Here is a 27,381-nt window from a genome sequence, read left to right on the forward strand (position 1 = left end):
GGGGGCTGAAGAGTGTGTACCTGCCGAAGCCTGGTCAGTGTCCTGTGGGAACCACTAGGAGGAGCCTGATGCAGGTCATGGTTGTGGGGGGCAGGCGGTGTGGAGGACTCAGGATGGCAGGGAATGGTCTGAGGAGGAGCCCCAGGGGGAGGGGTGTCAGGCCCACCTGCAGAGCTTGGCCTCTGCATCTGCATGAGTCCCCTCCATGCTGCCCCGAGCCCAGGGGCCCTGCTGGGTCCTGAGTTGTGGAATCAGGGTTGGGGGTGTCCAGCACCCTGGGTGGCTAGGTCTGCACAGGGCGTAGCATCCAGGAACAGATGACGCTGGAGGCCAGAGTCTGAGCCCCTCCCGCTTGCCGTCCAGAGCTGACCCTGTGTGGGGGCAAGGGCTCTCAGCTGCAGGAACAGTGGTTTATTGACCAGGCAGGCCTCCCCAGCCCGGCCACTGCTCCCCGAGGGGCTTGAGCTCTGTGGGCTGCCCCTGGCAGAAGGCAGACAATCCTCTAGGTCCAAGGACATGCGGGTCACGGAGGTAGAGGCTTGGGCCCACACATCCGAGGAGAGTTCCCGACAGTTCCCAGCAGCTTTCTCAGGCAGGTATCAGGTTCAGCCCACACCCTGGGCGGGGCTGGGAGGCACCTGGCCCACATCCAGCAGCTCTGAAGTGTGGGGTGAAGAACGGTGAATCTGTGTGAGGATGGTGATGGCCTGGAGGGCGAGGGTCCCTGGAGGCCAGGGCTGGGGTGACTGGAGGCCGAGGGTGGGCTCGAGGGTGCTAGGTAGGGCGATGGAAGAAGCTGCCAGTTCGGAGCCGCCGCAAGAGCTCCAGCCACAGCAGCTGCCGCTCCCGACGGGCGCCCTTCATGAGGCTGCTGTTCTCCAGGGCCCGGCGGGACAGGTAGGGCAGCACGTCCATCACCGGGCCGTAGGGCACATACTTGTACACGGGGTAGCCGGCCTGGCCTGCGTGGAGGAGAGATGCGCCATGAGGCCCAGGCCCAGCACCCCACCCCACCACACCAGGGAGGGCCCCACTCACCCAGCGGGAAACTGATCTGGTCACACATGCCTAGCAGCTGGCCAAAATACACCTGGTGGCCAGCGGGATGCAGGCACAGCTCCTCCATCCTGTGCAGGTGAAGCCAGGCGCTGAGGGCCAGTTGCAGGGCACTGCCCCTGTGGCAGGGGTACAGGGCCCCTGTCCCAGCTCTGAGTCTGTCCTGCCACCCCGGGTCCCCCATCTACACTCTCCAGACTTCATCCCCTGGGAGATGGGGCTGGGCTATGGACTCTGCCCGGCCCTGCCCAGTGAGGCCTCTTCCCAGCACGTTCCCAGCAGGACTCTTCTCCCTGGGGAGGCTCGGCCCTTAGCCAGCACGGCCCCCTTCCTGCCAGCCCCACCCCCACCTCTCCACCTCCCTTCTTGGAAGTGCAGCCCTTCCTGGGGCCCTGACCCACCCAGCAGCCTGCCCCACAGCTGCTCTGTCCCACACGGCTGCCACCAGCCCCTGAGTCCTTGGAAGGTGGCTGCTCTGAATGGAGATGTGTTGCAAGCGTCAAATACTCAGGATTTAGGAGACTTTGTAGTAAAATGATGCAAAATGTCACATCGCTTTTCTAAAAGCAACTTGAATACAATTTGAAGTGGTAATATTTCATATATTTTGGGTTAATTAAAATGTATTACTGAAATTCACTTTCCCTTTTAACGTAGCTACTAAAAAATTTTAAATTACAGATGTGACACTGCTCAGATAGGGGGTGGGGACCCTCAACTGTGTCCTGACACCACCCTTTATAGGGTTTTACAAAAATTCGCAGGGTTTGAAATATTCATGCAGTAACAGTTCCGAAGTTTCGTATGTCCAGGCTTCCCAGCACAGCTGGTCTGCACAGCACTGGGGCCCTCACGCCAGGACGAGTTCCACCTGCTCCTCACACGTCACCCGGGTGACTGGCGGGGCCTGTGCTGTGCTTCCCACACCCTCCCCCAACCCACCCCAGCTCAAGCTCCCAGAGTGCCCATCAGCCATAGGCCCTTTCCCTCCATCCCTGGGCTGGGTTGCGGTGTTGGGACCACCCAGCTGAAGCAGGCACCCACCTCTGCCACACTGCCCTGATCTCCAGCTTGTGCCTTCCTCAACCCCATGACATGAAGCCTAGAGCCAGGCTGCCACTGCTGGCTGCCCCCTCCCCTGCTGGTGTGCACAGCCTCTGCCATGTGACTGCGCTCCTCCCAGTGCAGGGCAGCAGCTCACTCCACCTGGCATCTGGCCTTGGCCTCATGAGGCTCTTTGGCCAACAGGGAGGTAGCAGAGGTGACGGCAGAGGCCCGCCCTGTCCAGGCCTTCTGGAAGCCTGAGCCCACCGCACAGCCGAGCCTGGGCTGGCCTGTGGGACACTGGACCCAGGATGCAGTCTCCTTTATTGCCCTCGCTGTGAACGAGGTCACTAGGCCCCGCCGGCCCCAGCTGGTCACAGGTGCGGGAGGGACACGCGCCTGGCCAGTGGCAGAAGCACCAGCTGATCCAGCCTGCCTCTGGCCCATGGAACACGCCGCTGTTCCAGCCTCTAAGTTTGGGGCTGGTTTGTTCCTCGGCCAAAGCCAACTGGGGTTGTTTGAGGGTGGGTGGTGTGGTGGTCTGGGACCGGCACAGGACAGAACAGCCACCGTAGTCTAGAAGCACTTCCCCAGGGGAGGAAGGTTCTAGACCCAGCTCCCCGGCCACCCACAGCAGGGGCACAGAGCTGAAGCCTGCAGGGTTCAATCCTCTCAGGCAGGGTTGTGAGCGTGCTATTGGTGTCCAGTGGGGGAGCCACTGACACAGCAAAATAGTAAGGACAGACTGGTCCCAGGTGGGGTCAGAGGGGAGGAAGCTGAAGCTGGAGAGAGAGGAAGCCCTGCCGAGGGCAGGCTGTCCTTTTAGGGTTGGTAGGTGATATGCCTAGTCAGACTGTGAGTCCACCAGCATTGAGAATCCAACCAGAGGCTGGGAGTCCTGATGGCAAGCTAAGAGGGCCCACCACCAGCTCCCGAGTGCTGGGCACTGCTGGCCACCGGGCCTGTGCGTGTGGACAAAGTGAGTCTGTCCCATCACGGACACATCTATCACGATTAGCGGAGGATCGGGGCACAAAAGGGGGTGTGCTGCCATTTCAGGCCACTAAAAAGCAGCATCATGAACAGAGGCTGAGTGTGGACAGCACTGAATTATTTCTGAGCCGTGAGTCAGCTCCCCGAGCAGGGCCAGGATGTGTCCTGTGGGCTACAGCCCTGGCCCTGCGGCTTCACAGATCCTTGGGGAGCCCCCTCATGCCTCAAGTCCTGGATCTAGGGCACCCTGCCCTGCTGTGGAGTGGAGATCCTGCTCAGCTCCTAGGAAGGCGAGAGCCAGCGAGGCTACTGCCCAGGCCCCTAAGGGTTCTGGGGGTCCCATCCCTGGAAAGACAAAATCTGGGAGGGGAGAGGGGCTTGGACCCCATTGGGGGCATAGCTTGGGCTTAGGCATGAAGTAAGACCAGAGTGACGGTACTGGAATATCCAAAAACGGACTTCACCTAACTTCTGTATTTGACTTGTTAGAATTCTACCAAAGTTGTGCTCCATGGGACGAACATTTAAAGAGAAAACAAACCATTACATTTCAGATGTACTGAAAATGTTAAGGGAACGGCCAGGCATAGTGGCTCACACCTGTAATCCTAGCACTTTGGGAGGCCGAGGTAGGTGGATCACTTGAGGTCAGGAGATCAAGACCAGCCTGACCAACATAGTGAAACCCCATCTCTACAAAAAATACAGAAAGTAGCTAGGTGTGGTGGCATGCACCTGTAATCCCAGCTACTAGGGAGGCTGAGGCAGGAGAATTATTTGAACCTGGGAGGTGGAGGTTGCAGTGAGCCAAGATCTTGCCACTGCACTCCAGCCTGGCTGGCGACAGAGCAACACTCTGTCTCAAAAAAAAAAAAAAAAAAGAAAGAAAAAAAAAGAAAAAGAAAAACGTGAAGGGAACTGCTTATAAATGAGGCAGTGCTCTGGAGGCCTCCTGAGGGACTGGATTCCAACACTGCGTTTGTACCTTTCCCGAGCCATGCGAATCCCTAATGAATTTTTTTTTTTTTTTAATTTGGAAGTTTAATAAGTCCGTTTCTAAAAGGCTGGGTGTACAGTGGCTTACACATGTAATCCCAGCACTTTGGGAGGCCAAGAAGGGAGGATCACTTGAGGCCAGGAGTTTGAGACCAGCCTGGCCAACATGGTAAAACCCTGTCTCTGCTAAAAATACAAAAAATTGACCAGGTGTGATGGCACACACCTGTAATCCCAGTTACTTGGGAGGCTGAGGCATGAAGAATTGCTTGAACTTGGGAAGCGGAGATTGCAGTGAGCTGAGACCACGAGATCATGCCACTGCACTGCAGCCTATGTGACAGAGCAACATTCTGTCTCAAAAACTAAGAATAGTAATAATAATAAAATGTTACTTTTAAAAACCAAAGTGACTGCAAAGAGCCTTTGCGCGCTCATGGTGCAATGTTCAGAACCACAGCAGGCCCGGGCCTGCGGGATGCAAGCTGCCCTCCAGCTCATTTCACCAACCTACCCCGCAAATGCCCAGCTGCACCCAGCAGGTCGCTCTGCCCGCCCTGAGCTCTGCGCTGCTGCCAATTCTCCCCAACCAGAGGAGCCCACACCTCGGGCTGGGGTGACAGTGCAGGGTGGGGCACACCAAGCTCGGGGTGGGGCGACAGTGCAGGGCGGGGCACACCTAGCTCGGGGTGGGGCGACAGTGTGCGGCGGGGCACACCCACCTGCGCAGCGTGAAGCGCACTGAGTCCTCGTTGTGGGTAGCCACCATCACCTTGGCCTTGGCGTTGTGCTTCAGCTCCTCCAACACGTGGTCCAGGCACCTGTGGAGAGTGCCATGTGAGCCCAGTTCCAGGCCTGCGGTCGCCTGTGCCTCTCGTTACCAGCTGCACAGGGAGGAGGCCAAGACCAGGCCCAGGGCCATCCAGTGAGCCGGCTCTTTCCAAGGGTGCCCACAGCATCGGGAGGAATGGGAGCAGCATCTGCCCCTCCCAGCACCTCATGAAAAAGACCAGCAACCAAGAACAAATGAACGATGTCTGGGGCAGACAATTCGCTCAGAATGAGGTGGGGAGCAGCATCCCTGCATCTAATGTGCAGTGACTCTAGACCAGCCCAAACATGCCCATGAGCCTCATCACAGACACTGCTTTGCTTCTGGGGAGGGGTCCTGCGGTGCGCCCCTGGCCCTGCAAGGAAATGAAAGGGAAGCAGGTCCGTGGGCCACAGTGGGGGTGGGTGGGCATCCCGGGGCACCAGGACGCCCACGCGGTATGGCCCTCCTGCAGAGAGGACACTCAGCAGGCGTGACCATGCGCACATTCTCCCTGACCCAGCAAGTCCATTTCCAGGAACCTAGGACAGCAGCATCCTCTGACACAGAACCCCCGGCTGCCCGTGTGTACTACAGAGGGTGACAGGATGTCCAGCGAGTCCCTGTGACAACCACCAGACTGAAAACCAGTAAGATCAAAGATGCTGGACACACAGCCCTGGGCACCCCATGCTGGCAGTTAATAGTGCCGCTCTGCAAGCCCCCACAAAGGGACCCAGATGGAATGCAAAATGAAAAACGCATTGGGCAGAGGACACACTGTACAATGCAAACAATGCTGCAGATGTGTGCACTGTGGCACATGCCAACCAAGAGACACTTGGGGTCTTTGCTGTGCAGCATGCACACACACCTCTAAGGAAAAGCCCACGGTCGGTTGGCCTGTGCTGCATGAAAAGATCACCGAGAGAACTAGAGAGTAAAACGAGGCGCAGAGCAGCTGACGGGCGATCCCACTGCGGGAACTGAAAAGCACAGGCTGAGCCTTCGGGGCAGGGGAGCCGGGCGCTCGTGCACATCTCCGGATCTAGGTGTCTGCAGGGGCCGGCTCAGGGAACGGTGGCTGAGTTTGCTTTTTTCAATTGGCATTTTTATATTTATAAAAGAATAACCTTAATGGTTTTTGAAAAAGCAATACATAACACAATAGCAGAGGAAATATCAGTTCTGACCTCAGGACACATACAGCTGCCACTTCTGCTGGGGGCTTCTGGCTCCAGCAGGGTGGGACACGGCCAGCCCCAGCAGCTGGCTCTCCAAGCCCCTCCCTCAGTCCCGGTTTCTTGGCACCACACCCTGGGAAGACGGAGTTGCGGGAGACCTGCGCACCTGTGGTACATGGTGTTGGTGGCCTCGTACGTGGGGTTGATGGGGTCCTCATAGCCGATCTCTGCCGCACGGGCTCGCTCCTGGGCCATGTATGCGCCCCGCACCAGCTTGGACCCAAAACACCAGCCCTCACGGCGAGCCAGCTCCACATCCAGGGTCACATTGTCATAGGCATCCTGTGGGGCCAGGGCCAAAAGTCGCAGGGAGCCTGGGCAAGCCCAAGGGACAGCAGGATGGGGCCTTCCTGGGCCCACGTGCCCCTAGGTACAGTCACCAGAGCTGGGCAGCAGCTGCCTGGGGAGGTGCCACTCAGGGCACCTGGAGCAGGTGTGGTTGAGGATGGGCCCCCAATCTCTGTCCCCAAGGGGAAATGGCAGTGAGGACATCTGCAGCCTCCTGTGTGGCTGGTGGACAGCCCTGTGGGGGCAGCTCAGGCACCGGTAGCCATCGCGTGCTCTAGACTCCCAGCCTGACTGTGGGAGGGGTGTATACTGCGGGCTCCTACCTGGACCCCTCCCCATGCCACCCCGTGTCCTCCGGGTACCCGGCTCACCCCTGAGAGCTCTGGACCTGCTAGGGTCCCTAAGCAGCCCGGGGTCCTCAGGCTGGGCTGGGGGGTCCTGCCTTGAAGCACCCCTGGGCTCCCTGAATACATGTGACATCCTAGGTGAGTCCTTCTGGCAAGGGCCCAAAGCTTTCATCAGGTTCTTAGAGGGGTGCTCAACTGAAAACGAGCTTGAGGATACGATCATGTGAAGCCTTCCAAGTTGGGGGTGTCGGGCACATCTAGCGGATCCTCATAAAGATTGCTGTCTTCCTCCTGCTCATTAAACACTCTTGGCTGGTTCTGAGAAGAGGAGGGGCTGCAGGCAGCAGGCATCAGCAGAGACCCTTCTTCCTCCTCCGAGGTCACCTCGGCCTCAACCTCCTCTGCAGCCCTGGCTGTGACCACCGCCCAAGGGCCTCTTTCCTGGACCCTGGGGTCCGCCCTGGGTGAGCTGTGCTGTAGAAGACCCCAACGGCCCCTCGGGGGCACAGCCCGCTCTCTCTTCCAACCCACAAGCTCCCCGGCAGGTGCTCAGCATGGAACCAGGCAAATACCACGGAGCTCAGATGAGAGGAGCCCCTCCTGTGGCCGGCCTCCAAGCCCCCAGGCAGGCAGGCAGGGGCTGGGCGGGAGCCGACCTTGAGGTAGCACTGGTGCGTGCTGAAGATGAGCGGCCTCTCCACGTTGAACCTGCGCTGCATCTCCAGCGTCAGGCGGCTGATGGCCGGCTGGAAGTAGGTCTGCTCGGCGTCCACCATCAGCCGCACACCCACCTCTGTGGCTTTCTGAGAGGCACAGGGGAGGGGAGGGGGAGCAGCTGTTGCTCAAGTGAGGCAGGTGTCCTCCTCTGCATGAGCCGCAGGTCCCCAGGGCCCCAGCCCTCTCCCTGAGCAGGGCGGCTCACCTTGGCCAGGACGTCCATCCGCTGCAGCATCCTCGTCAGCTGCAGCTCCTCCTCCTCAGTAAACTGGGACAGCAGGGGCTCCAGTTGTCCTGTCTAGGAGCACAGCACACAGTCAGGCCACAGCAAGGGCTGGAAAGTGCCACCCCGGGGCCCAGGATAAACCTCTCTTACTGTTCCCGGCCCACAGGAACCCTCTCACCCCCCCGACGCAGGGCTGGGAGGGAGGGCCAAGGAGACACAGCAACAGTGTCCTGGAAACCCCAACCCAGCCAGTGCACTGCCCTACGTGGGGCCTGGCGGCGCCACGACGAAGCTCAATGCCCATGCCAGTGGGCCCCAGGCTCAGTCCAGGCCTGCACCCCGAAGCATGTACTCTAACAGCCTCCCCACTTCCCACAGAGGCCCCACCATTGTGGGAGGGCCCCTGCAGCTCCCATGTGACACGGAGGAAGTGAACACGGATCACCCAATCGTCAAACAGAAGGGCTCCACCCAGAGCAGGGAAAGGGCTCAGGAGAAGAACCCCTGGCTACAGGCAGCCAGGACGGCTGTGCAGCACTCGCTGACACGTGGCCGGAGACCAGGGCACACTCCAGGATGAGGTCTTCAAGGAGCTGGTGCTCAGAGGCCATGGGGACCCATCCTGCAGCGTCCCTGCAGCACCGGGCCTGCCACTCACCCCTTTGCTGGCCCCAGCAGCCCTGTCTCACTGGGCACAAAGAGTACCCCTCGATCCCTTGCTGCACCATGCTAACGTCTCCGACAGCTGGCGGACTTGGTGCACGGCCGCACTGTACATGCTGCACCCCGAGGCTCTGGGTCGGGAGCCCTAAGTTTGAGGCTGGGCCCTTAGTGGACTGGGGCTAGATGTCTGATAGAAAGCTGCCTCTGCAGAGTATCTTCTGAAGGTGATTCTGTTCTTTCTTCCAATCCCTGCTTGGATTTCAAGCAGTCTGCCAGTTCCTGGGCCCCCTCCCATAGGCAGAGAAGTCTCATTCCTCTCCCCTAAGCATACAGGCTGGCCTGGTGACATGCTTCTAACAAATGGTTAGAACTCGGCAGAAAAGCACTGTGTGACTCCTGAGGCGAAGCAGGAAAAGGGGACCCAGCTTCTGCCTGGCTCTCACGTCTCAGGGGACACTGGCCCTTAGAACCCAGCTGCCATATTGGGAGAAAGCCCAAGCCCCAGCCAGCACCAACTGCCAGACATGTAAACAGGTGCCTCCAAGAGGACCCAGGGCCACCACTCTGTGGGTACTGCTACCCAGGAGACCCCACAGGAGGACCGCCCCGCCGAGTCCCGACAACCCCAGAACCATGAGGGAGAAGCAGAGAAACTTGCCATCTCAGGCCTCTGAAGTTTGGGGTGACCTGGTGCACAAGGACAGATGACTTGGGGAAGGCCCCCAGACACCCTCTCCTGGTACCTCAAGGCTCTGCAGGGGTCTCTGTCCCACCAAGCCTTCTGTGGACACTAGTGGGTTTCTCTTCTTCCCCCTGGATCATAGGGGCTCTGTGGGGCCATAGTGTGCCGTGATCTTGGTCATGTTACGTCCCCAGGGTGGGCAACAGGAGACACTCGGGGCACACTGAGCTCCCTTCTTAGCCCAGCGCCCTGCTGAGCTGGGCCTCACAGAGGAGCGGAGGTGTCACCTGTGCGTTGGGGACCACCAGGTGCTTGGAGAGCTTGGTCCTGCTGCCGACGAGGCTGCTCCAGTCCAGCAAGTCCACGGTGCTGTGGGGGGAGGTGCATCAGCAGAGCGGGTGACCCCACCTGTGGGTGCCAGGGTCTGGTGGACACTCCAGGCCCAAACCAGTCCATTCACCAACCACCACAAAACCCACCTTGGTGTGCATTTTTAAAAGACAGAGAAAATGTAAATATTATCTGTTTACAAATTTCAAATCAGTGGCATGCAGTGGCTCAAACTTACAATCCCAGCATTTTGGGAGGCTATGGTGGGCAGATCCCTTGAGCCCAGGAGTTTGAAACCAGCCTGGGCAACATGGTGAGGCCTGGTCTCTATGAAAAATACATTCATTTAAAAAACTGAAAACCAAAACACAAACAGTCCTGCATCTAGGCAGCTACGAAAACACTTGAGTACCCTCGGGCTGTTTCGAGCTTGTGGAGAGGCCGAGCAGAGGCAGCCAGGCCGGAGGTGGACGCTGCTCCAGGGAACCAGGGTGGACACAGAGGGCATGGCTGGCAGTGTGTGAGGCGATGGCTCACTACTGCCCCACCCTGTCACCTCCCCACTTCAACTGGGGGTCCTGGTGACCTCGGTCCCAGCCCCTGGTTCACAGGATGGGATGTGGGGCTCTGACCCTTCCCCTGCCAACGTGAGCTCCAGGGAGGGCTGAGGGTGACACCTGTGCTCTAGACCCAGATAATTCTAGAAGGAGCCCTCTCTGGGGTCTCTGCTGGCCCTACGTCTGTCTACCTTGCCCAGCCCAGCCCAGCCCCAGCCTCTGGGACTCTAAGGCCGTCAACTCCTGCTGTGTGAAAAGCAGTTCCCTCAGCCCTGTCATCCCTCTCAGGCGCGGCAGCCAGGACTGGAACACACTGCTGGGGCTCTGCTGGAACCATGGCTGATGGCCACATCCTCTCAGTCTGGGGGCTGCTCTCACCCAGACACTCCCAGGGTCTCTGCTGTGAACCAGTCCTCGATCTCAGCCCTGGATGCGATGCCCATCTTTGTGATGCTTTCCTTGAGAAGTGAGAAAGCCTGGATCAGTCCCATTCAGCCCCATTTTATCCTTCCCCCAACCCATTGGCCTCTGGTGCCATGTTTGGCTTTATTCATTGTGAGGGAGAATGGGATCCATTTCTGGTTTCTTTCTGCTGTACAGACAGGTCTAGTCCCACCCTGATGCTGATACACGCCCACTCCCTGCCCGGCTGGCTCCCCAGCCCTCCTGCCAACATCTCCTCTTTCTGTTCAGAGTCCCTCAGACCTCTTCCTCCCCAGGCCAACCCCAGGAGCTGCGGAGTGAGCCCCATGCCCTGGATGAGTTCCCAGAACCACCTCAGACCACTGCCCGCCATCCCCCACTGCGGGCACCCAGAGTGCTCTCGCCCTCACAAGCCCCAGGAAAGAACAGGGGGTGGGGGTGGGGGTCCCACCTGCAGCACCGCCAACTCCAGCTTGGTGTCCATGGCAGCCAGGCCCGCCTGCCCTTGCTCCGCAGCCATTTGGTGAAAGAAGCATCTCCACTTGGTCAGCACATCTGACAACCGCAGCTGCAAATGCAGGCCTGAATGCCATCTGCACACACCCCCTGCCCGCCCCAGTCCCCCACACAGCCCCTGTGGTCAGCTCAGGCCTCTAAGGCACGGGCACCTGCACTTTTAGTGGATGCCCACAGCTGCCCTGAGGACTTGCCCAGCGCCAGACTCTACAGGTGAAAGGTTACAGCCCTTACCAGAAACTGGGGTCTCCCCAGTAGCGTGAGTTTAATGGCTAAGAAGCCGTCATCGCTGGCTGCACCTGTCAGAAGCCACAGGAAAAGCCTTGAGGGCCCTGAGAGGCGCACAGAGGCAGCACAGGGCAGGACTGGGAGGGCTGCGGCCTGGCCAGCCCACAGCAGGCTCCTGGTTCCACCCCACTCTGCCCGTGAAGGCCTCACACATGGCGCTCCAGAGGCCCTGTGGAGATAGGAGGGGGCTCCGTGGCGGGGTTTGTGTTTGCCATGCAGGTGCGGGACACCAGTGGGCACAGGAGCTGCCCGTCCCCTGCCGAGCAGCCCCCATAGGGTTCCTGCCTCAGTTTCCCCCCGTGACACCAGCACCACAGGCTGCTCACACATGAGTCACAGGACCCAGAAACACCAAGCATAGCTAAGACATCCCCTCGGGGCCCTCTTGCTCAGGCCTCCGCCCCAGAGCCAGGCTCTCCCAGGAAGCTCTGATCCAAGTGCAGGCTCCTGCCCCCGGGCAGCTGGCTCTGCAGTCCCACCCTGTCCTCCAGGCCGGCCCTCCTGCAGCATTCTTGCCCCTGACACTTCTTTCCAAGCAACACCAGAAATATTCCTTGAAAGTAAAAGCAGATCTTACCATCTCATCGTGTTTAACACCACCCCAAAGGAGCATCTGCTTCTGCAGGGCCTTCTCCTTCCATCTGCCCCGGCAGAACAGGAAATGGGCAAGGAGAAGATACCCCTCACCCTGATGGCCCAGCATTCAGCTGGCCACTTTGACCCCCTCCCCAGTCAGGAGGCGGCTTCCGAGCATTGCTCAGAAAGGCCAGGTGCAGTGGCATGCGCCTATAATCTCAGCACTTTGGGAGGCCGAAGTGGAAGGTTCGCTTGAGCCCAGGAGTTTGAGACCAGCCTGGACAACACAGCAAAACACCATCTCTACAAAAAATATGAAAATTAGCTGGGTGTGGTAGTGTGCATCTATAATCGTAGCACTTTGGGAGGCCAAGGCGGGGTGATCACTTGAGCCCAGGAGTTCCAGGCCAGCCAGGGCAACATACTGAGACCTCATGGTTTTTTTCCTTTTTTGGGACGGAGTCTCCCTCTGTCGCCCAGGCTGGAGTGCAGTGGTGCTATCTCAGCTCACTGCAACCTCCGCCTCCCAGGTTCAAGCGATTCTCCTGTCTCAGCACCAGGAGTAGCTGGGATTATAGGCACATGCCACCACACCCAGCTTATTTTTTGTATTTTAGTAGAGACAGGGTTTCACCATGTTGCTTGGGCTGGTCTCAAACTCCCGAGCTCAGGCAGTCCACACACTTCAGCCACCCAGAGTGCTGGGATTACAGGCATGAACCACCATGCCCGGCCGTGACACCTCCTTACAAAAAAAAAAACCCAAAAACAAACAAACAAACAAAAAACACAGCCAGGTGTGGCAGCGTGCACCTGTAGACCCAGCCACTCAAGAGGCTGAGGTAAGAGCATGGCTTGAGCCCAGGAGGTCTAGGCTGCAGGGAGCTATGATCACACCACTGCACTCTAGTGTGGGCGACACAGCAAAACCCAGTTTCATTTGGGGAACAAAAAAAAAGAACACAACAGACATGGGACCCACTGCCGTGATGGAGGGCTGCTGGGGCCAGCATGGGGCTATGCAGGGTCAGGTGTATCTCTAACACTGAAGGACACTGGGCCTTGGTGACCTCTGGCTTCTCTCACCCTGGAAGCAGCTGCTCCCCCCACCTCTGGTCCCCAGAGTCGGGGTCATGGAGGGATTCACAGGCAGAAGGTGCGGCACCAGCTCCCTGAACAGAATCTCCACCCGGGGCTAAGGGTGGCTCCACGGCTGACACGGACCAACTTCTTGCGACTCCTGGTCCTGACCCTCAGCCAGAGAGAAGGATGGGGAGCATGAGGCAGGGTCAGGGAACAGGGAGCTTGGGTGCGGGCAGGCGGTGCCTTCTTGGAGACAGCGGGACCCCTCGGGAAGGGGCTGAACAGTGTGGCACCCATGTGAGACCGGATCCCAGCCCTCTGGCTCCTGCACCAGCTTGGCATTCACCCACCAGCACCTCCATGAGCCCAGGGGTCCGCCCCGGCCAGGGCATGGCAGGGGTATAGCTAGCAAAGAGGAGGCCCCACCTGAGGCCTCAATGCAGCTCAACAATGTCTCCATGTGGCTGTCGCACTTGGCCTCGTTGGCGTAGAAGTAGGTGCGGGCACTGATGGCGCCATCCCTGCGGTCCCCGAAGGCCCGGTGGGCCTGGTATTGCTTCTCCCGCTTATTCGTGCCTGGAATGGTGAATGCACAGCCTGGGCACAGCTCCAAACGCCCACCCCAGCACCCACATGCCAACGTCCCAGAGCCCCTGCCCCTCAGGAGGGCTCCAAGGGCAGTGGCCTTTTCAGCTTGGCGCCGGCACTGCGCTGCCCCGTAACTCCCATCCCCAAGCCCACCCTCCCGTCGGCACCAGGCTCTTCCACCCGGAGCGCTACATCTCCCTGCTAAGCCTCCTCATGAGGCAAGGACGGCAGAGCCTCCTTACAAAGGCCTGGGTCCCCCAGGAGGCTGTGAAAAAAAAGCAGGGCGTCTCTGTCTTCAGATGCTTGTGAGTATGTCAGAGCCCAGAGCAACAGGGCAGGTGCCCTGGACATAGGAACCCGGGTACCAACTTGTGTCCCAGCCTAGCCCCTCCCGAGCCACCAGGCAGTGTGCAGGGCAGGGAGGGGGAGAGTGTCTGTTCATGCAAGGGGGCCTCTCACTCACCACTGCCACTCCTCTCCGCAGCTGAGGGGCAGGACCTGTGGGAAGGAGAGGGAGGGCAAAGGTCAGGGTCACAGCACCTGGGCCCCAGACACAGGCAAGTTCCCACTGAGGCTGCCTGGAGGGCCTCACCACAACCCCAGGGGAGGGCAGGCTCCAAGGGCAGGCCCTGGCCCCACCCTATCCTGGGGTGGAACACCCTATCCTGGGCCAGGGAGGGACCTCAGTTTATGGGCTGTAGTGTCCTAAGGTCTCAGGAGCCTGGGGCTCCTTGTGGGTGGAGAAATCCAAAGGATATGCCTGAGTTCTCTGAACAGCCCAGGGCTGGCCCCAAGTAGAGGAGCGTTCCTGGTTCCAAGACAGAGCCAGCCAGGGCTGAGAGGAACGGAGGCGGGAAGACACGAGCACACAGAGGTCCCCAAATCCCCAGCAAGGCCCCCTTCCTCAGTCCTCCACCCGAGAGCCAGGGTCTCCAGGCACCACCGATGCAAGCGCCAGCTCCTGCCCTGCACAGCTGGCCCTGCAGCCCCGCCCTGTCCTCCAGGCCGGCCCTCCTGCAGCATTCTTGCCCCTGGCACTTCTTTCCCGAGCAACAACCAGAAAAATTCCTTCAACGTGAAAGCAGATCTTACCACCTCATCTTGTTTACCACACCCCCCTCCAGGTGCCTGTCACTTCCTAGTAATGCCAAAAGTCCTGGGCCCCTGGCTTGGACACCTCGAGACCAGTGAGGCCAGGATGCAGGCTGCCCTCAACGAGGCTGGCCACGCTCTGCTCAGCCAAGCCCTTGTCCTTCCTGCAGGTGACTCTCCATCCCTGCCTGGCCAGCACCCTCGTGGCCCACCGGCCCCTCCCTCCTCTAGGGTACCTGGTTCCCCTCTCTACTGGCCCCGCACCCCTGCCAGAGGCGCCGTGAACACCCTCTTTCTCCTCCTCCTCATGGCCACAGTCTGCTTGCTGGCACTTGGTTTCGTTGCTGTGTCATTCAGGCTAACAAGAGTGGCTCTAAAATCTACTGTGACAAAGTGACCACGGTCTCCCTGGCCCCAGGAGCAGCTCTGTGGGTCATCTGACTTTGTATTCAAAGCCTGATGGAGTCAGTGGCCATGGAGAGAGCTCGGCTGCATGGCCAACAGGATCCACAGCCTCCCTGAGGCTCCCCAGAGGTGCTTGGACCCATGGGGGCAGCTCTGCCCACACTCACAGGAAAGGACAGGGCACCCCTCAAGTCCTGGGAGGAGTAAAGGCAGAGCAGTGGTCAGTGAGCCGCACCCGAGAGGTCTCCATGTCAAGGGGTGTGAGGTGCCCACTTTCCACCTAGCTGTTCAAGGAGCAAGCCCTGTGCCAGGTGGTCCCACCAGGAGGCCTTCCCTCCCATCCACTTCTGGGCAGCCCCACATGGGCAGGGACTCCCCACATGCTGCCAGGGCCCCTGAAGCTACAGCCCAGGAATGGGAGCTGGCAGGCAGATATGCTCTGACTGCCTTGTGCTGACAAAGCGAAGTAAGTGAAGAGAGTGGAATGTCACCATGTGACTAGGGAACAGGCAGGCAGCTCATGACCTGGGACAGGGAGCTCCTAGGGCCCCTGGCTTGGGCACCTCAAGACCAGTCATGAGGTCAGCCCCAGGACCTTCACTCCGAGGCACAGGTACAGCCAGTCAAAAGCCATCCCCAGGCCGGGCGCGGTGGCTCAAGCTTGTAATCCCAGCACTTTGGGAGGCCGAGGCGGGTGGATCACAAGGTCAAGATGGTGAAACCCCGTCTCTACTAAAAACACAAAAAAGTAGCTGGGCATGGTGGCACGTGCCTGTAATCCCAGCTACTCAGGAGGCTGAGGCAGGAGAATCGCCTGAACCCAGGAGGCGGAGGTTGCGGTGAGCCGAGATCGCGCCATTGCACTCCAGCCTGGGTAACAAGAGCGAAACTCCGTCTCAAAGAAAAAAAAAAAAAAAGCCATCCCCAAGGGGGACGCATTGTCTATGCTAAGGCCGCCCCCACAGGGAAGAGGCGGGCACGTGGCACTGGCAGTCATGTGATGTTACAGGACGAAGGGTGAACTGGTGGATGTGGGGCCCTGATCAGGTGGGGACCACGTGGCAATGCCTCATTAAAGCCGGGACCCACCTCATGCTCTCCCAGCCCCACCCTTCATCACACCCAGGGCACAGTCTATGGAAGAGCACATGCTCGCACACGTGGCCACAACCCAGGACACAGAGGAGGGAAGAGTGACAAGGGGACATGGGGCAGAGGAGGACAAGCAAGAGGGCATCTTCAGAGACAGCAGGAAGACCCTGACCACCCCCTCAGCCTCTACCGAACTCAGCTCTGGGTGGCTGTCCCTGGTGATGTGATGCCTGTTTGAAACAAGCAGAGCATGGGGTCCACATCCCACCCTTGTCCAACTCTCTCCTGGAGGGAAGCCCAGCAAGCCCCCTCCTACCTGTACCTCCCTCCCCAGCTCCCCTAGCCCCTGCCTCCAGCCACTTGCTCAGGACACACACTGCACACATATCCCAAGTGAGCTGCCCCAGCCTGGGAACCAAGGCCCAGACCCTGCCTCCAGCCAGCCCTGGGCCTGCACAGCCAGACCGATGCCCCATCCACCCGCTAGGGTGTTCCCTCACAGCCTAATCACCAGGAAGATGCCTTGGCCCTGCCCCATCCCCAAGCCCTCAGCCTGCTTGGAGGCCCCCTGGGACTCCTCTCCTGGGGTCGGGTGGGCCCTGACCTCTGGGAAGCATGGTCCCACCCATCTCTGGGTGGGCAATGCCCTCCTGCACCTCCAGCTCCCACCTCCTTCTTTCTCGGGAGCACTGCTGGGACTTGCTTCGCTATGCTCTCCGACGCCCCTACCCTCCTTGGGCCTCTCAGGGTTAGGCCAGCACCACCCACATGGCCTTAATTTGGGGCCGTGACCGCACCGTCTCTCCCCAGAGCAGAGCCCATGGGCCTTGTGACAGGAAGGTAGGTTAGGAAGGCAGATCTCTAAGCAGTTCCCTACACTAGGGTCTGCGTGACTGGTCACTCCTGGCCAGGCAGGCCACGCTGCCGTGTGGACATCAGACCAGTGCTTGCAAGCCCAGCTCTACCCCCGAGGCTCAGGCCCCTCTGAAGGCACAGAGCGGCAGAGCTGGGTGGGTGTCCTCACCACGCACCCCTGTGAGGACAGGAGAGAACCCCACCCACTTCCCAGAGCTGGAGCAGGGCCCCTGCAGACAGCAGCCACCAGCAGCAACAGAGGTGCAGCCTTTGCAGGGCAAGGGACTCGGGCTCCTAAGGGCACAGGTGCCCAGTCCCCTGGCAGAGGGGAGGCCCGCCAACTTCCAAACACTCAACCTGCAGGGCAGGGAGGAAGCCCAGCAGGACCACCCTGGGAAAGGAGTCTTTTCACACCAGAGGCGCCTGAGAGGAAAACCCCATTGTGAAATGAGGTCCCTACCAGATTCCTGAGGACACACAGGCCATTGGTTATTCAACAGGCAGCTCAGCAAAGGCTGCAGCCAAGGGCCCAGGCAGCTGTGAGGCCCACAGGGCCAGCTAGGAACACAGGGGGGTGCAGGGACTGGAGCACCCCACCTTCAAAACAGCCAATCACAAGGCAGGGGCTGGGCTCTGCTGGCCAATCCTCCCTGGGCAGCTGGTGGCCCGCATGCTGAGGCAAGCCATGGACATTCCGTTCCCAGGGCTGGAGGCCTCTTGCGACTGCCTTTCGCTCCCCTTCCCAGGTCAGCCACCTGGGGAGGGGCAGAGCAAACACCAAGGCCTGACAAGGTCCACAGACGGCCTGTCCTGAGCCTCAGGTGGGTCAGGCCCAGCTGCCGTCAGGGTGCAGGAGACCCAAATAAAATACATAGGGAGACACAGGAAGATCCCATCTTTACAAAAAAGAAATTAAAAATTATCCAGGTCTGGTGGTGCATGCCTGTGGTCCCAGCTACTCAGGAGGCTGAGATGAAAAGATGACTTGAGCCCAGAAGGCTTAGCCTGCAGTGAACCACACGCCACTGCACCCCAGCCTGGGCAAGAGCAAGACCCTATTTTTAAAAAAATCGTTGATAAGAAAACAAAACAAGAATAATATTTTGTCACACAAGAAAATTATATGAAATTGCAATTACTGTGGCCGTCCTAAGCCAGAATGAAGCCATTGTGGCAGAGAAGGTGTGGTCCAAGGCTGAGAGTCTGTGCTATCTGGCTGTTTACACAAGCGTTTGCTGACCTGATGGAGGAGGCTCCACTACAGCCTCTCTTCTGCAGGGATTCCTGACCCCCAGGCAGGTCCCACTGCCTGACCCTACAGGGGCCCCAGCCTGCCCTGCAGGTGTGGAAACTCCCAGGCCTGGCCCTTGCCCCAGCATCAGTGGAGAAGTGAAGTGAAGTCAGGGGCAGTGTGGCAGGCCAGCCTGGAGTCTGCTCCTAGAGGTCACTAACCTGATACAGAGACTCCTCACTGGACAGTGAGTGCAGATGGCAGTTGGTATCACCCTGACCCACTCTCCTGGGCATCAGGGCAGAACAACAAGACCATGTTGCCCTCTGCTTCTTGGAGCAGTGGCTGGTTCATGGGAGATCAGGCGAGACCAGCCATTCTTTGCGAAGGGCTTGGTGCATGCGCTGGTGCCTCTGCCCCACCAGGCAGTGGGCTAGATAAAGCCAAGGGCCATTCTGTGCTCAGCCTCCTCAGGCCCCACGCACACCAGGCCTCCCCTGAAAGCCCACGGTTGCCATCCGCCTGAAGCAAAAATGCAAGAACTCCAGGCAGAACCCAGGAGGGTCGTCGGTATTTGGGCTGACCAAGCCCTCCTAGCCATGGCCTCTGCCCAGCTGAGGCTAAAGCCCAGCAGCTGGACATGCCCCAGCTGCTCCCACTGGGTGCTCCGGGGTCATCATCAGAGCACCCACAGACACCCAGCAGGCCTTACTCCATCTCCCCGTGCGCAGCCTCCTCGGGGCTCAGGTCTTCCTCCACTCCGTAGTCCAGGATGGTGCCAACGCCGAAGGCCCTGTTGTGCCGGATCAAGGGCTGGATGGACTCCTGGTCCTCGCCGGCTACGAAGTGCCCATAGAAGGTCATCTTCATCAGCTTGTTGAATAGCCTCTCACCTAGAAGTTTCCTGGCAACATACAGCAGCTGAAAGGCAAAGGGAAGCCGCTGTTCTGGGCTGCCTGGACTTCCCTTCCCCAGAAGGGCACCTCTCTCGTCCCCGACCACCACACGTGACCCCAGCCATGCAGCCTTGATACGCTGATGGGCTTTCAGGGTTGACTTCGTGGTGAAGACCACCCGAAGCTGCTTGCTTCTCCACTCTGTCTATCACTCCAGTTCCCACCCAGGGCAGAGAGGCCACGGGAGGTGCTGCCTGCTTGCCTGAGCACACTGTTCCCTGACAACCACTTGGCAGATAAAAAGGAGAACGGCCGGCCTCCCTGGGGACAGCAGCGGGCGTTTTGAGGCCATCCTATGTATCCGTACCTTGGCGGTTCTGCTGGGGAAGAGGAGAATCTAACCTGACTTTCTAGTACTTGAGTGCCTAGATTTTTCAATGTTTTGTTTTCTTTTATCCAGAGTCCCTAAAACAGTGTGACTGACACGTGGACAGCCCCAAACAGATGCTAAATAACAAACGTGTGAAACTCAGGCTGGGTCTGTGCCCAGCTCGAGGGAGGCATGCCCTGGTGACAAAGACAATGAGCTAGGTGACCATCCACAGGGACTGTGAGATGATGCCCGCCCCGTAATCCACGGGCGCTTCAGGGTCATCTGGGGCTGACCAGCCACTCTGACAGAGGCGCCCCTGAGGAAGACATTGCCCAGGAACTGCTCGGCTGTCTCCTCCAATCACATTTTGCCACATTGCTCATTTGGATGTCCCAAGCTGCCATGCACTACGCACCTTTTATGGGCTAAACACAACTAAAGGAAACCAACCAGAATCTCACAACCAGGTGGTAAGGGAACCCCAAAGGGAAAGGAGGGACTCCGCCTATGGTTCAGGACAGGGGGATGGGGCAGTGCCTGCAGGGTGGGCCAGGGGTATTTACTAACCTAGATGCAGGAGTGGGGCTTGCCAAGGAGGAAATGGCATGGAGAACTGGGGGAGCTCCAGCAGAGGAGAGCCAGGGCTGGAAGGACAGGGACAATGACAGGCTGCTGGGAGGGCAGGGCTGAGTGCCATGCTCAGAAGCACACCTCCGCCCTGTGTCTGCCGCCCCTGCTAACCAGCCCCAACACAGGAAGAGCCCGGGATTTCTCAAACCCGATGGATACTTGAACTCTGTTTTTGTGGGGAGCATCTCTTGAGACCATCATTTCAGGAACGACTTCTAGTCTAAGCAAAAGCATTAGCGAGTCAAACACTGTTGCCCCCGAGCCAGCCCTGAGCACTCACACGCAGGCCCACAGGCAGGCACGGCCCACCCCCACCCCACCTCACCCTCAACATTGGTGCCCCATGGAGACATCGCCTGACTGTCACCCCTGGGCACGCCATGGGCAGCCCCAAGGACCAGGGTTTCCCAAGCAATCGCCCCTGCCTTCCTGCCTCCTCCACGCAGAATCTGACTTTACTGCATTTCATTATTTTATAAAGAGGATTAGAAACTGGAAAACCGGCATGCCGACATCTGAGACGCAGTGTTCTTCGTCTCTCGCTGAGCCTGAGCTTGGCCTCGTTCCTGCCAGGCAGCACCCAGGGAGAGCTGGGAGGACAGGACGGGTCTGAAACATATCAAAGTTCACCCAAGTGGCAGGCAGAGGAGAACGGGGGACCTGAAAACCATCACTTGGCTCAGTCACGTCCACTCTGAACCATCAGAAACACAACAGGAGGGAAGGTGGCAGCCGTCCGCTGCAGGGGCCAGCACAATGGCCGCACAGAGCCATGCAGTCTCTCTCTACCGAACTTCGCGCCTCTACACAGCCGGCTCCAAATGAAGGGGCAGGAGCCAGGCTGCACTGGCTCCAGGGATGCTTCCTCACAAAGATGGGGAGCTATGGGACTCGGCCCGGGCTGAGGCTGGAAGCTCCCTGCACAGGGCTGCAGAAGCACACAGGCAGGGCTGGCAAGTTTATTTATTTTTTTAGAGGCAGGGTCTCACTCCTGGGCTCAAGCGAAACTCCTGTCTCAGCCTCCAGAGTAGCTGCAACTATAGGCATGCACCACCACGCCCAGCTAACTTTTCTTTTTTTTTTTTTTTTGAAGTAGAGTTTTGCTCTTGTTATCCAGGCTAAAAGGCAATGCCTGGACCTCAGCTTACTGAAACCTCCACCTCCCGGGTTCAAGCACTTCTGCCTCAGCCTCCAGAGTGGCGAGGATTACAGGTATACACCCCCATGCCTGGCTAGTTTTTGTATTTTTAGTAGACATGGGGTTTCACCATGTTGGCCAGGCTGGTCTTGAACTCCTGACCTCAGGTGATCCACCCGCCTCGGCCTCCCAAAATGCTGGGATTACAGGTGTGAGCCACAGCACCTGGCATCAGATAACTTTTTAAAATGTTTTGTAGAGACAGGGTTTCACAATGTTGCTCAGGCTGGTCTTGAACCCCTGGCCTTAAGTGACCCTGCGGCCTTGACCTCCTAAATTGCTGGAATTACAGGCACGGGCCGCCAGGCCCAGCCTAGGGCTTGCAATTTTAGAGCTGACTCCAGAACAAAGCAACCACTTGAACACCATCCTGGTGTCACTGATGCCCCCATATGGCATGACCTGAGACCAGGGCAGCCCCACATCTTCTCCAGGTGGGGAGATCTTTCGAGGATTTAGAAACGTGCGCCAGTAACACACACACTTGTATCCCCTGCCAAAGACTCAAGCGGATGTGTGCCGAGCAGCACTGGTAGTGAAGCAAGAGCTGCCTTGGAAAACAGACCTCTCCGACACCAAACTCAAAAAGGAAGGGATTTTATGATTACGGCCCGGGAGCAAGGCTTTAAGTTTTGCCCAAACAGCCAAGCTCCTCTAACAAAGCGAAGCTCTGCCTTGATATAGGCTCACACTCTAGATACTGCACGTGAAAGGATCTTAGGTTTACAGCCTTAGAAATGACAAGTGAAAGGGTCTTGGGTTTACAGTTTTAGGAATTACATGTGAAAGGATTTCTGGTCTCCGATGGAGAAGTGGGGTGGGGATTTGATTTTGTTTAAGTAAAAACAGTGTGGCTGGGGTGTGGTGGCTCATGCCTGTAATCCTAGCACTTTGGGAGGCTGAGATGGGTGGATCACCTGAGATCAGGAGTTCAAGACCAGCCTGGCCATCATGGTGAAACCCCATCCTTAAAAAAAAAAACAAAAAAACCACCAGTGTCTTCCGGAGAGATTCCCGCATACCACGCCTGCTATTTACAGGAAGGTGATTTAGGAGGCGCCAGTCAGCCAGGCTTTTCTTCTACTGAAATGCAGTGTGGAGGTCAAGGGGGAGGTGATCCTAGATGCCTGGGTCTCCTTCCTCAGTAGAGCCGGTTCTCTCTCCTCCCCCAGCTCAGGCAACCACTGTCACTTCTGGGAGGGGGCAGCTCAGTGTTGTTGTTGTGGAAAACCTGGGACCTAAAACCCCCTCAAAAAGTTGTGCTTTCAGGCAAGGGGAGGCCCCAACGCTGTCCCCATGCAAGTCAGCAGCTCAAAGCTCAGCTCCTGCAACCTGACATTCCTGAGGCAGGTGTGATGGCCCCACTGCCCCCGGGCCTCACAGACCGGTGCTGGCTCAGCAAGAGGAATCTTCCCACAGCCCAGAGGGTGAGGGAGAGACCACCCTCTGGCCTGCCCAAAGACCAGGTTTTAGTGAGCAGCTCACAAGGACCTGGCCTCTGCCTTCGTCCAGTGCGAGGCGGCCGACACCCATGGGACCACGAGCAAGACAACAGCACAGACCTCACGGAGGGGCTTCCCAGGCAGAGACAGGACCCTAGGGAAGCCTGAGAGAAGTTATCTCTGGACACCCTGCCTCCTTCAGGTACCCACAGCACCATCCCTGAGGCCTGGCACTTGCCTCAGGAAGGCACCCAAGGGAGCTGATACGTCCCTCCCATGGTCACGGAACAGCACCTGGCATTCTCCTCAGACGACTGGGCACCAAATCCTACACCCAACTCTGCTGGCTTCTCAGTGCAGCAACTGCTCCTGAATCTAGACAAGAAAGCTTAGTGCTGTCCCTCCAGAAACCTGACCTGGCATGTTCCAAGCCCCATCTCCATCCCGGCCAAAAGGTGGGCGTGGCTTCTGTATGACTGGTCTGCCCCACCTAGGTCTGCTACCTAGGATGCCCGTCCTTCCTCCGAGCAGGGACCTGTGGCTGGGCACTCCCTCCCCTGGCATTCCTGCCCCATTGCCTCCTCCCCCTATTGCAATACCACCAGCACTGGCTGCTCTTTCTGGATGTCACTTAGACGTGGGCACTCCCCAAAGCCTCCACGTTGCTGTTCCTTCCCCTGCCAGTTCCTCTACCTGGGATGTCCATTCTCACCCTCCTGTCCCCTTGGCCTGAGCTCTCCAAGGCCACAGCTTGACCTTAAGGCATTTTTATGTGCACAAGCACAGCAATGGCCTCCCAGAGGCCTCCACCTGCCCATTTCAGCTCCTTCTTCCTCCACCATCCTCCCTCCACACTCCCACCACCACTGATCCTACGCTGACCCTGAAGCTCCCCTTGGGATCTGGGCCAACAGCACGTGACTCTCATTTCGTGGCCCTCTGTCCTCACCTCCCACCCGCTGAGGCCTCACCTAAGCAGCAAGTGCGGCTCAGTGCTTCTCATCTCACACTGCCCCCGCCACCGTGAGGCCAGGGGTGCAGCCCCCGATCGCCGCAGTCTCACTTGAGAAATCAACACAACCCCCCGGCGCCAACAAATGAAACTTTGCAAACTCTTCCCAGGGTCACCTTGAAACAACAGTCATCTCTACTACCCCTAGACTGATGCGGCTGAAACAGTGTTCTGCTTCTTGCGCCCGGAAAGCCCTCACACTTTTTAAAGTTAGCATAGGCGAGATCAAAGCTGGGCGTCTGAGCGGCTTCCCATATTCCCCCAACACAATGTGCTCAGAGTGGCTGCGTCTGGGAAGCCGCTAGGTCCCGGGGAGGGGACTCTGGGGTCCCGGGCTAGGAGCCCTACACCAGATTTGTCTTGTGGCAGCATGAAGAATACTCCATTTTAAATTCCAAGTGACTCTGTGTTCCCACAAGCGGTATATATCGTAAATATTAAAACGATCGTTTTTAGTTGGGAGACTTCGACAAATAGGAAAATTCGCGAGGTCCGAAAGGGACTGCAGAAAACACTTCCCTCCCGGGCTTCCCTCGCTCCAGGCCAGGAAGCTCCGTAAAGGCTCCATGGACCGGCAGAAGCCCCGCGCCCCCCGCCTGCACCCCGCGCCCCCCGCCTGCACCCCACGCCTGCACCCCGCGCCCCCCGCCTGCACCCCACGCCTGCACCCCGCCCCCCCGCCCCCCGCGCCCCCCGCCTGCACCCCGCCCCCCCTCCTGCACCCCGCGCTCCCCGCCTGCACCCCGCTCCCCCGCCTGCACGCGGCGCACCTGCTCGTGGCGCGCCAGCAGCGCGGGCCAGGCGCACAAACGCAGCACCAGCAGGCTGCGCGCCAGCTCCCAGGTGCGCCGGCTGCGGTACGCCTCCTGCGTGTTGCCGAAGTCCACGGCGGGCACCGGCGGCCGCACCGCCTCGGCCGACCCACGTCCTGGCACCGGCCCGGGGCCCGCGGCGGACTCCTCGCGGGCGGCCGGCGCCGTGGACAGCGGGGCGAGGCGGGGAATGCTGGGACGCAGCGAGGACAAGACGCGCCTCAGAGCCATGGCGGGACGCCGGTACTCCGCCGGGCCGCTTAAGTACGCGCTGTGGGCCCCGCCCCGGAGGCCCCTACCCGACCTCTCTCCTCCGGAGACCCACGCTCCCAGCCGCGCCCACTCCTCGGCAGACACCACCCCGAAGGCCCCGCCCCATCCCGGAGGCCCCGCCCCTCCCGGGGATCTGCACCGGCTCCTCCCGAGGCCCCGCCCCGCGCCCCACCCAGCGCCCTCTCCTCCGGAGGCCCCCGCCCCACGCCCCCAGCCGCGCCCTCCCCTCCGGAGGCCCCGCCCCGCGACCCCCCCCAGCGACTTCTCCGGAGGCCCCGCCCCGCGCCCCCCCCAGCGCCCTCTCCTCCGGAGGCCCCGCCCCACGCCCCTTCCCAGCGCCTTCTCCTCCGGAGGCCCCGCCCCGCGGCCCCCCAAGCACCCTCTCCTCCGGAGGCCCCGCCCCGCGCCCCCCCCACCAGCGCCCTCTCCTCCGGAGGCCCCGCCCCGCGCCCCCTCCCAGCGCCTTCTCCTCCGGAGGCCCCGCCCCGCGAACCCCCACCAGCGCCCTCTCCTCCGGAGGCCCCGCCCCGCGCCCCCTCCCAGCGCCTTCTCCTCCGGAGGCCCCGCCCCGCGCCCCTCCAACCAGCGCCCTCTCCTCCGGAGGCCCCGCCCCGCGCCCCCCCCACCAGCGCCCTCTCCTCCGGAGGCCCCGCCCCGCGCCCCCCCCACCAGCGCCCTCTCCTCCGGAGGCCCCGCCCCGCGCCCCCCAACCAGCGCCCGCTCCTCCGGAGGCCCCGCCCCGCGCCCCCCCCACCAGCGCCCTCTCCTCCGGAGGCCCCGCCCCACGCCCCCAGCCGCGCCCTCTCCTCCGGAGGCCCCGCCCCGCACGCAGCGGACCTCTGTGCGTCCACAGCAGGCCCCGCCCAGCGGGCCGATCCCGCGCTCGGCGCGGTGCCTTGACAGGCCGTGGCCACCGCCCCGTGAGAGACCCAGTCCCTGGGGCCGCCCACCCCGAGCTCTGCGTTCCCTTCAGGGGACCCCGGCCCCGGCTTGCGGTCTCCCCGGACAGCGGGTTTCCGGGCTCCCCAGGCCGGTCAGCGCCGCCGCACACCTGGGTTCCTCCCTGGCCCTTGCGCCGCGTGGACCCACAGCTGAGGCCGGATCGGCGGGGGGGAATCAAGCCCGCAGCAGGGATCCGCTTCCCCTCTGGTCTGCGTGGCTGTGTCGGACGCCGTCCTCTCCCTCCCGCCCCGCGCCGTCTTAGGGGCCTGCCCCGGGCTCCTCTCCGGTCCTCCGCCCACCCACGGCAAGCGCCGACCACTAGGCCCCCTCGGACCCCTGCAGCCCCGTGGTCCCCCCTTCCCCCCGCCCCGCCGGGGTCGGCTGGCCACACCGCCTCCCCGGCAGCGCTGGCCTCTGCCGCCCGCGGGCCGCCTTTCCGCTCGCCGCCCCTCTGCCTGGATGCCCCTCGCAGATGGGACCTTCGTGGAGGGACCGGCCCTGACGGCCTGCCGCAGTGCACCCCTCCCCATCATTCACGGCCGGGCCCCTGGTCGCCGCGCGACATTCCTGCACCCCACAGACGCCGGGCCTGGCTGTGGGTGCCAGGCTCCTGGCCCCTCACCCACCTGCATCACTCCGTGCCCCTTGCACCTTGCTGGAAAGAGCAAGAGGTACGTTGCACGCCCTTACCTGTTCTGCAACGCCGACATTTCAGGCTGAGTGATTTCCTTGCGGCGGGAGCTGCCCTGCGCGTTGCAGCTTCGTATCAGCATCCCTGGCCTCCATGCACCAGGGGCCAGTAGTACACACACAGACACGTAGTTGGGACAGCTGTAAGTGTCTCCAGACACTGCCAAGGGCCCCTGAGGGACACCGTCACCACCACTCGAGACAGAGGGGTTCCTGATGCACGGAGCAACGGTTTTTCTGCTCCTCTTCCTCCTGCTGGCATCAAAGAGCAAAGGGAAGGGACAAAAGGGGTGGATGAGTCCAGGCTCACTCTGCTGGAGAGGCTAGCCTCAGCAGCCTGCCGCGACCACCAGAGTCTCCTCTTCCCGAGGACCATCCCTGCTCCTGTGGCCCCCGTCCACACCTATCACACCTCTCTCCCCCATGCCTGCCATGCTGTTGGCTCCTCCTGAGCCCAGGCTGTTTGCCTGCTGCCCTCAGGCACCCATCCCTCCCCTGCACCCTATGCCATCCTTCCTCTCCTCATCAGGGTCAGCATAGTGGGTGCCGTTCCTGGCAGGCCCTCCCTGACCTCCAAGGCCCACCTGGGCACCTATATGGCTGCAACTCGCTCTTTTCTTGCACTCGCTGGAGACTTTGACAACTGTGCCCCAGCCACGTTGCTGCCTTGATGTGTCCTTATTTAGTGAATGAAGGAAGGAATCAATGTGGGAACCCATGTGGGAAGTTTTACCCCAGTTTCTAGGCTGGTGACTGTGGATTGAGATGCATCCCCCAGGCCTTACCTCGAGTCACCCTGGACTACTCCCAGTCCTCACCAGCACTCTGGCACCTCAGCTAGATGGCGGGGACCCTCTGCCAGCAGGGCTGAGGCCAAGGCCCACTGGCTTCCCAAAGCCTCTACTCCTGCTCTCCGTGAAGACAGCACTTTCATGCCACATCCTCTCCTGGAGGGCACACCACGCTGGTCTGGGCTGCATTTTTCTCCTGAGCATCTGCGCCTGGTTTCC

At 60.1% G+C, this 27,381-nt stretch overlaps 1 protein-coding gene across 5 annotated transcripts; it reads right to left on the reverse strand.

Moving 5' to 3' along the window:
* Positions 1 to 331: 331 nt before the first annotated feature.
* PRODH (proline dehydrogenase 1) lies at positions 332 to 26,462 on the reverse strand. 5 transcript variants are annotated; one of them, XM_039462410.2, is made up of 14 exons: positions 24,425 to 24,826; positions 18,816 to 19,024; positions 13,892 to 13,926; positions 13,267 to 13,416; positions 11,128 to 11,192; positions 10,829 to 10,945; positions 10,333 to 10,412; positions 9,355 to 9,436; positions 7,702 to 7,794; positions 7,436 to 7,582; positions 6,251 to 6,426; positions 4,812 to 4,910; positions 1,039 to 1,127; positions 332 to 962 (listed from the first exon to the last, which is right to left on the reverse strand). In XM_039462410.2, exons 1-14 carry the CDS (start codon positions 24,695 to 24,697, stop codon positions 775 to 777), a joined length of 1,803 nt encoding a protein of 600 aa, XP_039318344.1. In that variant the 5' UTR covers positions 24,698 to 24,826; the 3' UTR covers positions 332 to 774. The 5 variants fall into 5 exon arrangements, with proteins under 5 accessions (XP_039318344.1, XP_074247325.1, XP_010328837.2 ...); XM_074391224.1 differs by lacking the exon at positions 1,039 to 1,127 and adding an exon at positions 19,940 to 20,016 and having other exon boundaries at positions 24,425 to 24,472; XM_010330535.3 differs by lacking the exons at positions 1,039 to 1,127; positions 24,425 to 24,826 and adding an exon at positions 26,372 to 26,462.
* Between the last annotated feature and the right edge of the window lie 919 nt (positions 26,463 to 27,381).

Source organism: Saimiri boliviensis, chromosome 21 (assembly GCF_048565385.1).
Source record: "Saimiri boliviensis isolate mSaiBol1 chromosome 21, mSaiBol1.pri, whole genome shotgun sequence".
In the NCBI taxonomy this organism is placed as follows: domain Eukaryota; kingdom Metazoa; phylum Chordata; class Mammalia; order Primates; family Cebidae; genus Saimiri; species Saimiri boliviensis.

Bases quoted from the DNA above. Each gene is read 5' to 3' on its own strand.
- PRODH (XM_039462409.2), bottom strand. From the start codon at position 24,697: ATGGCTCTGAGGCGCGTCTTGTCCTCGCTGCGTCCCAGCATTCCCCGC. The intron at 13,927-18,815 runs GTAAGGCCTGCT...TCCTTCCCACAG, and splicing joins GCTGCGCACGGGGAGATGGA to GTCCTGCCCCTCAGCTGCGG. The intron at 10,413-10,828 runs GTGGGACCCCCA...TCACTTCTCAAG, and splicing joins TGGAGTTGGCGGTGCTGCAG to GAAAGCATCACAAAGATGGG.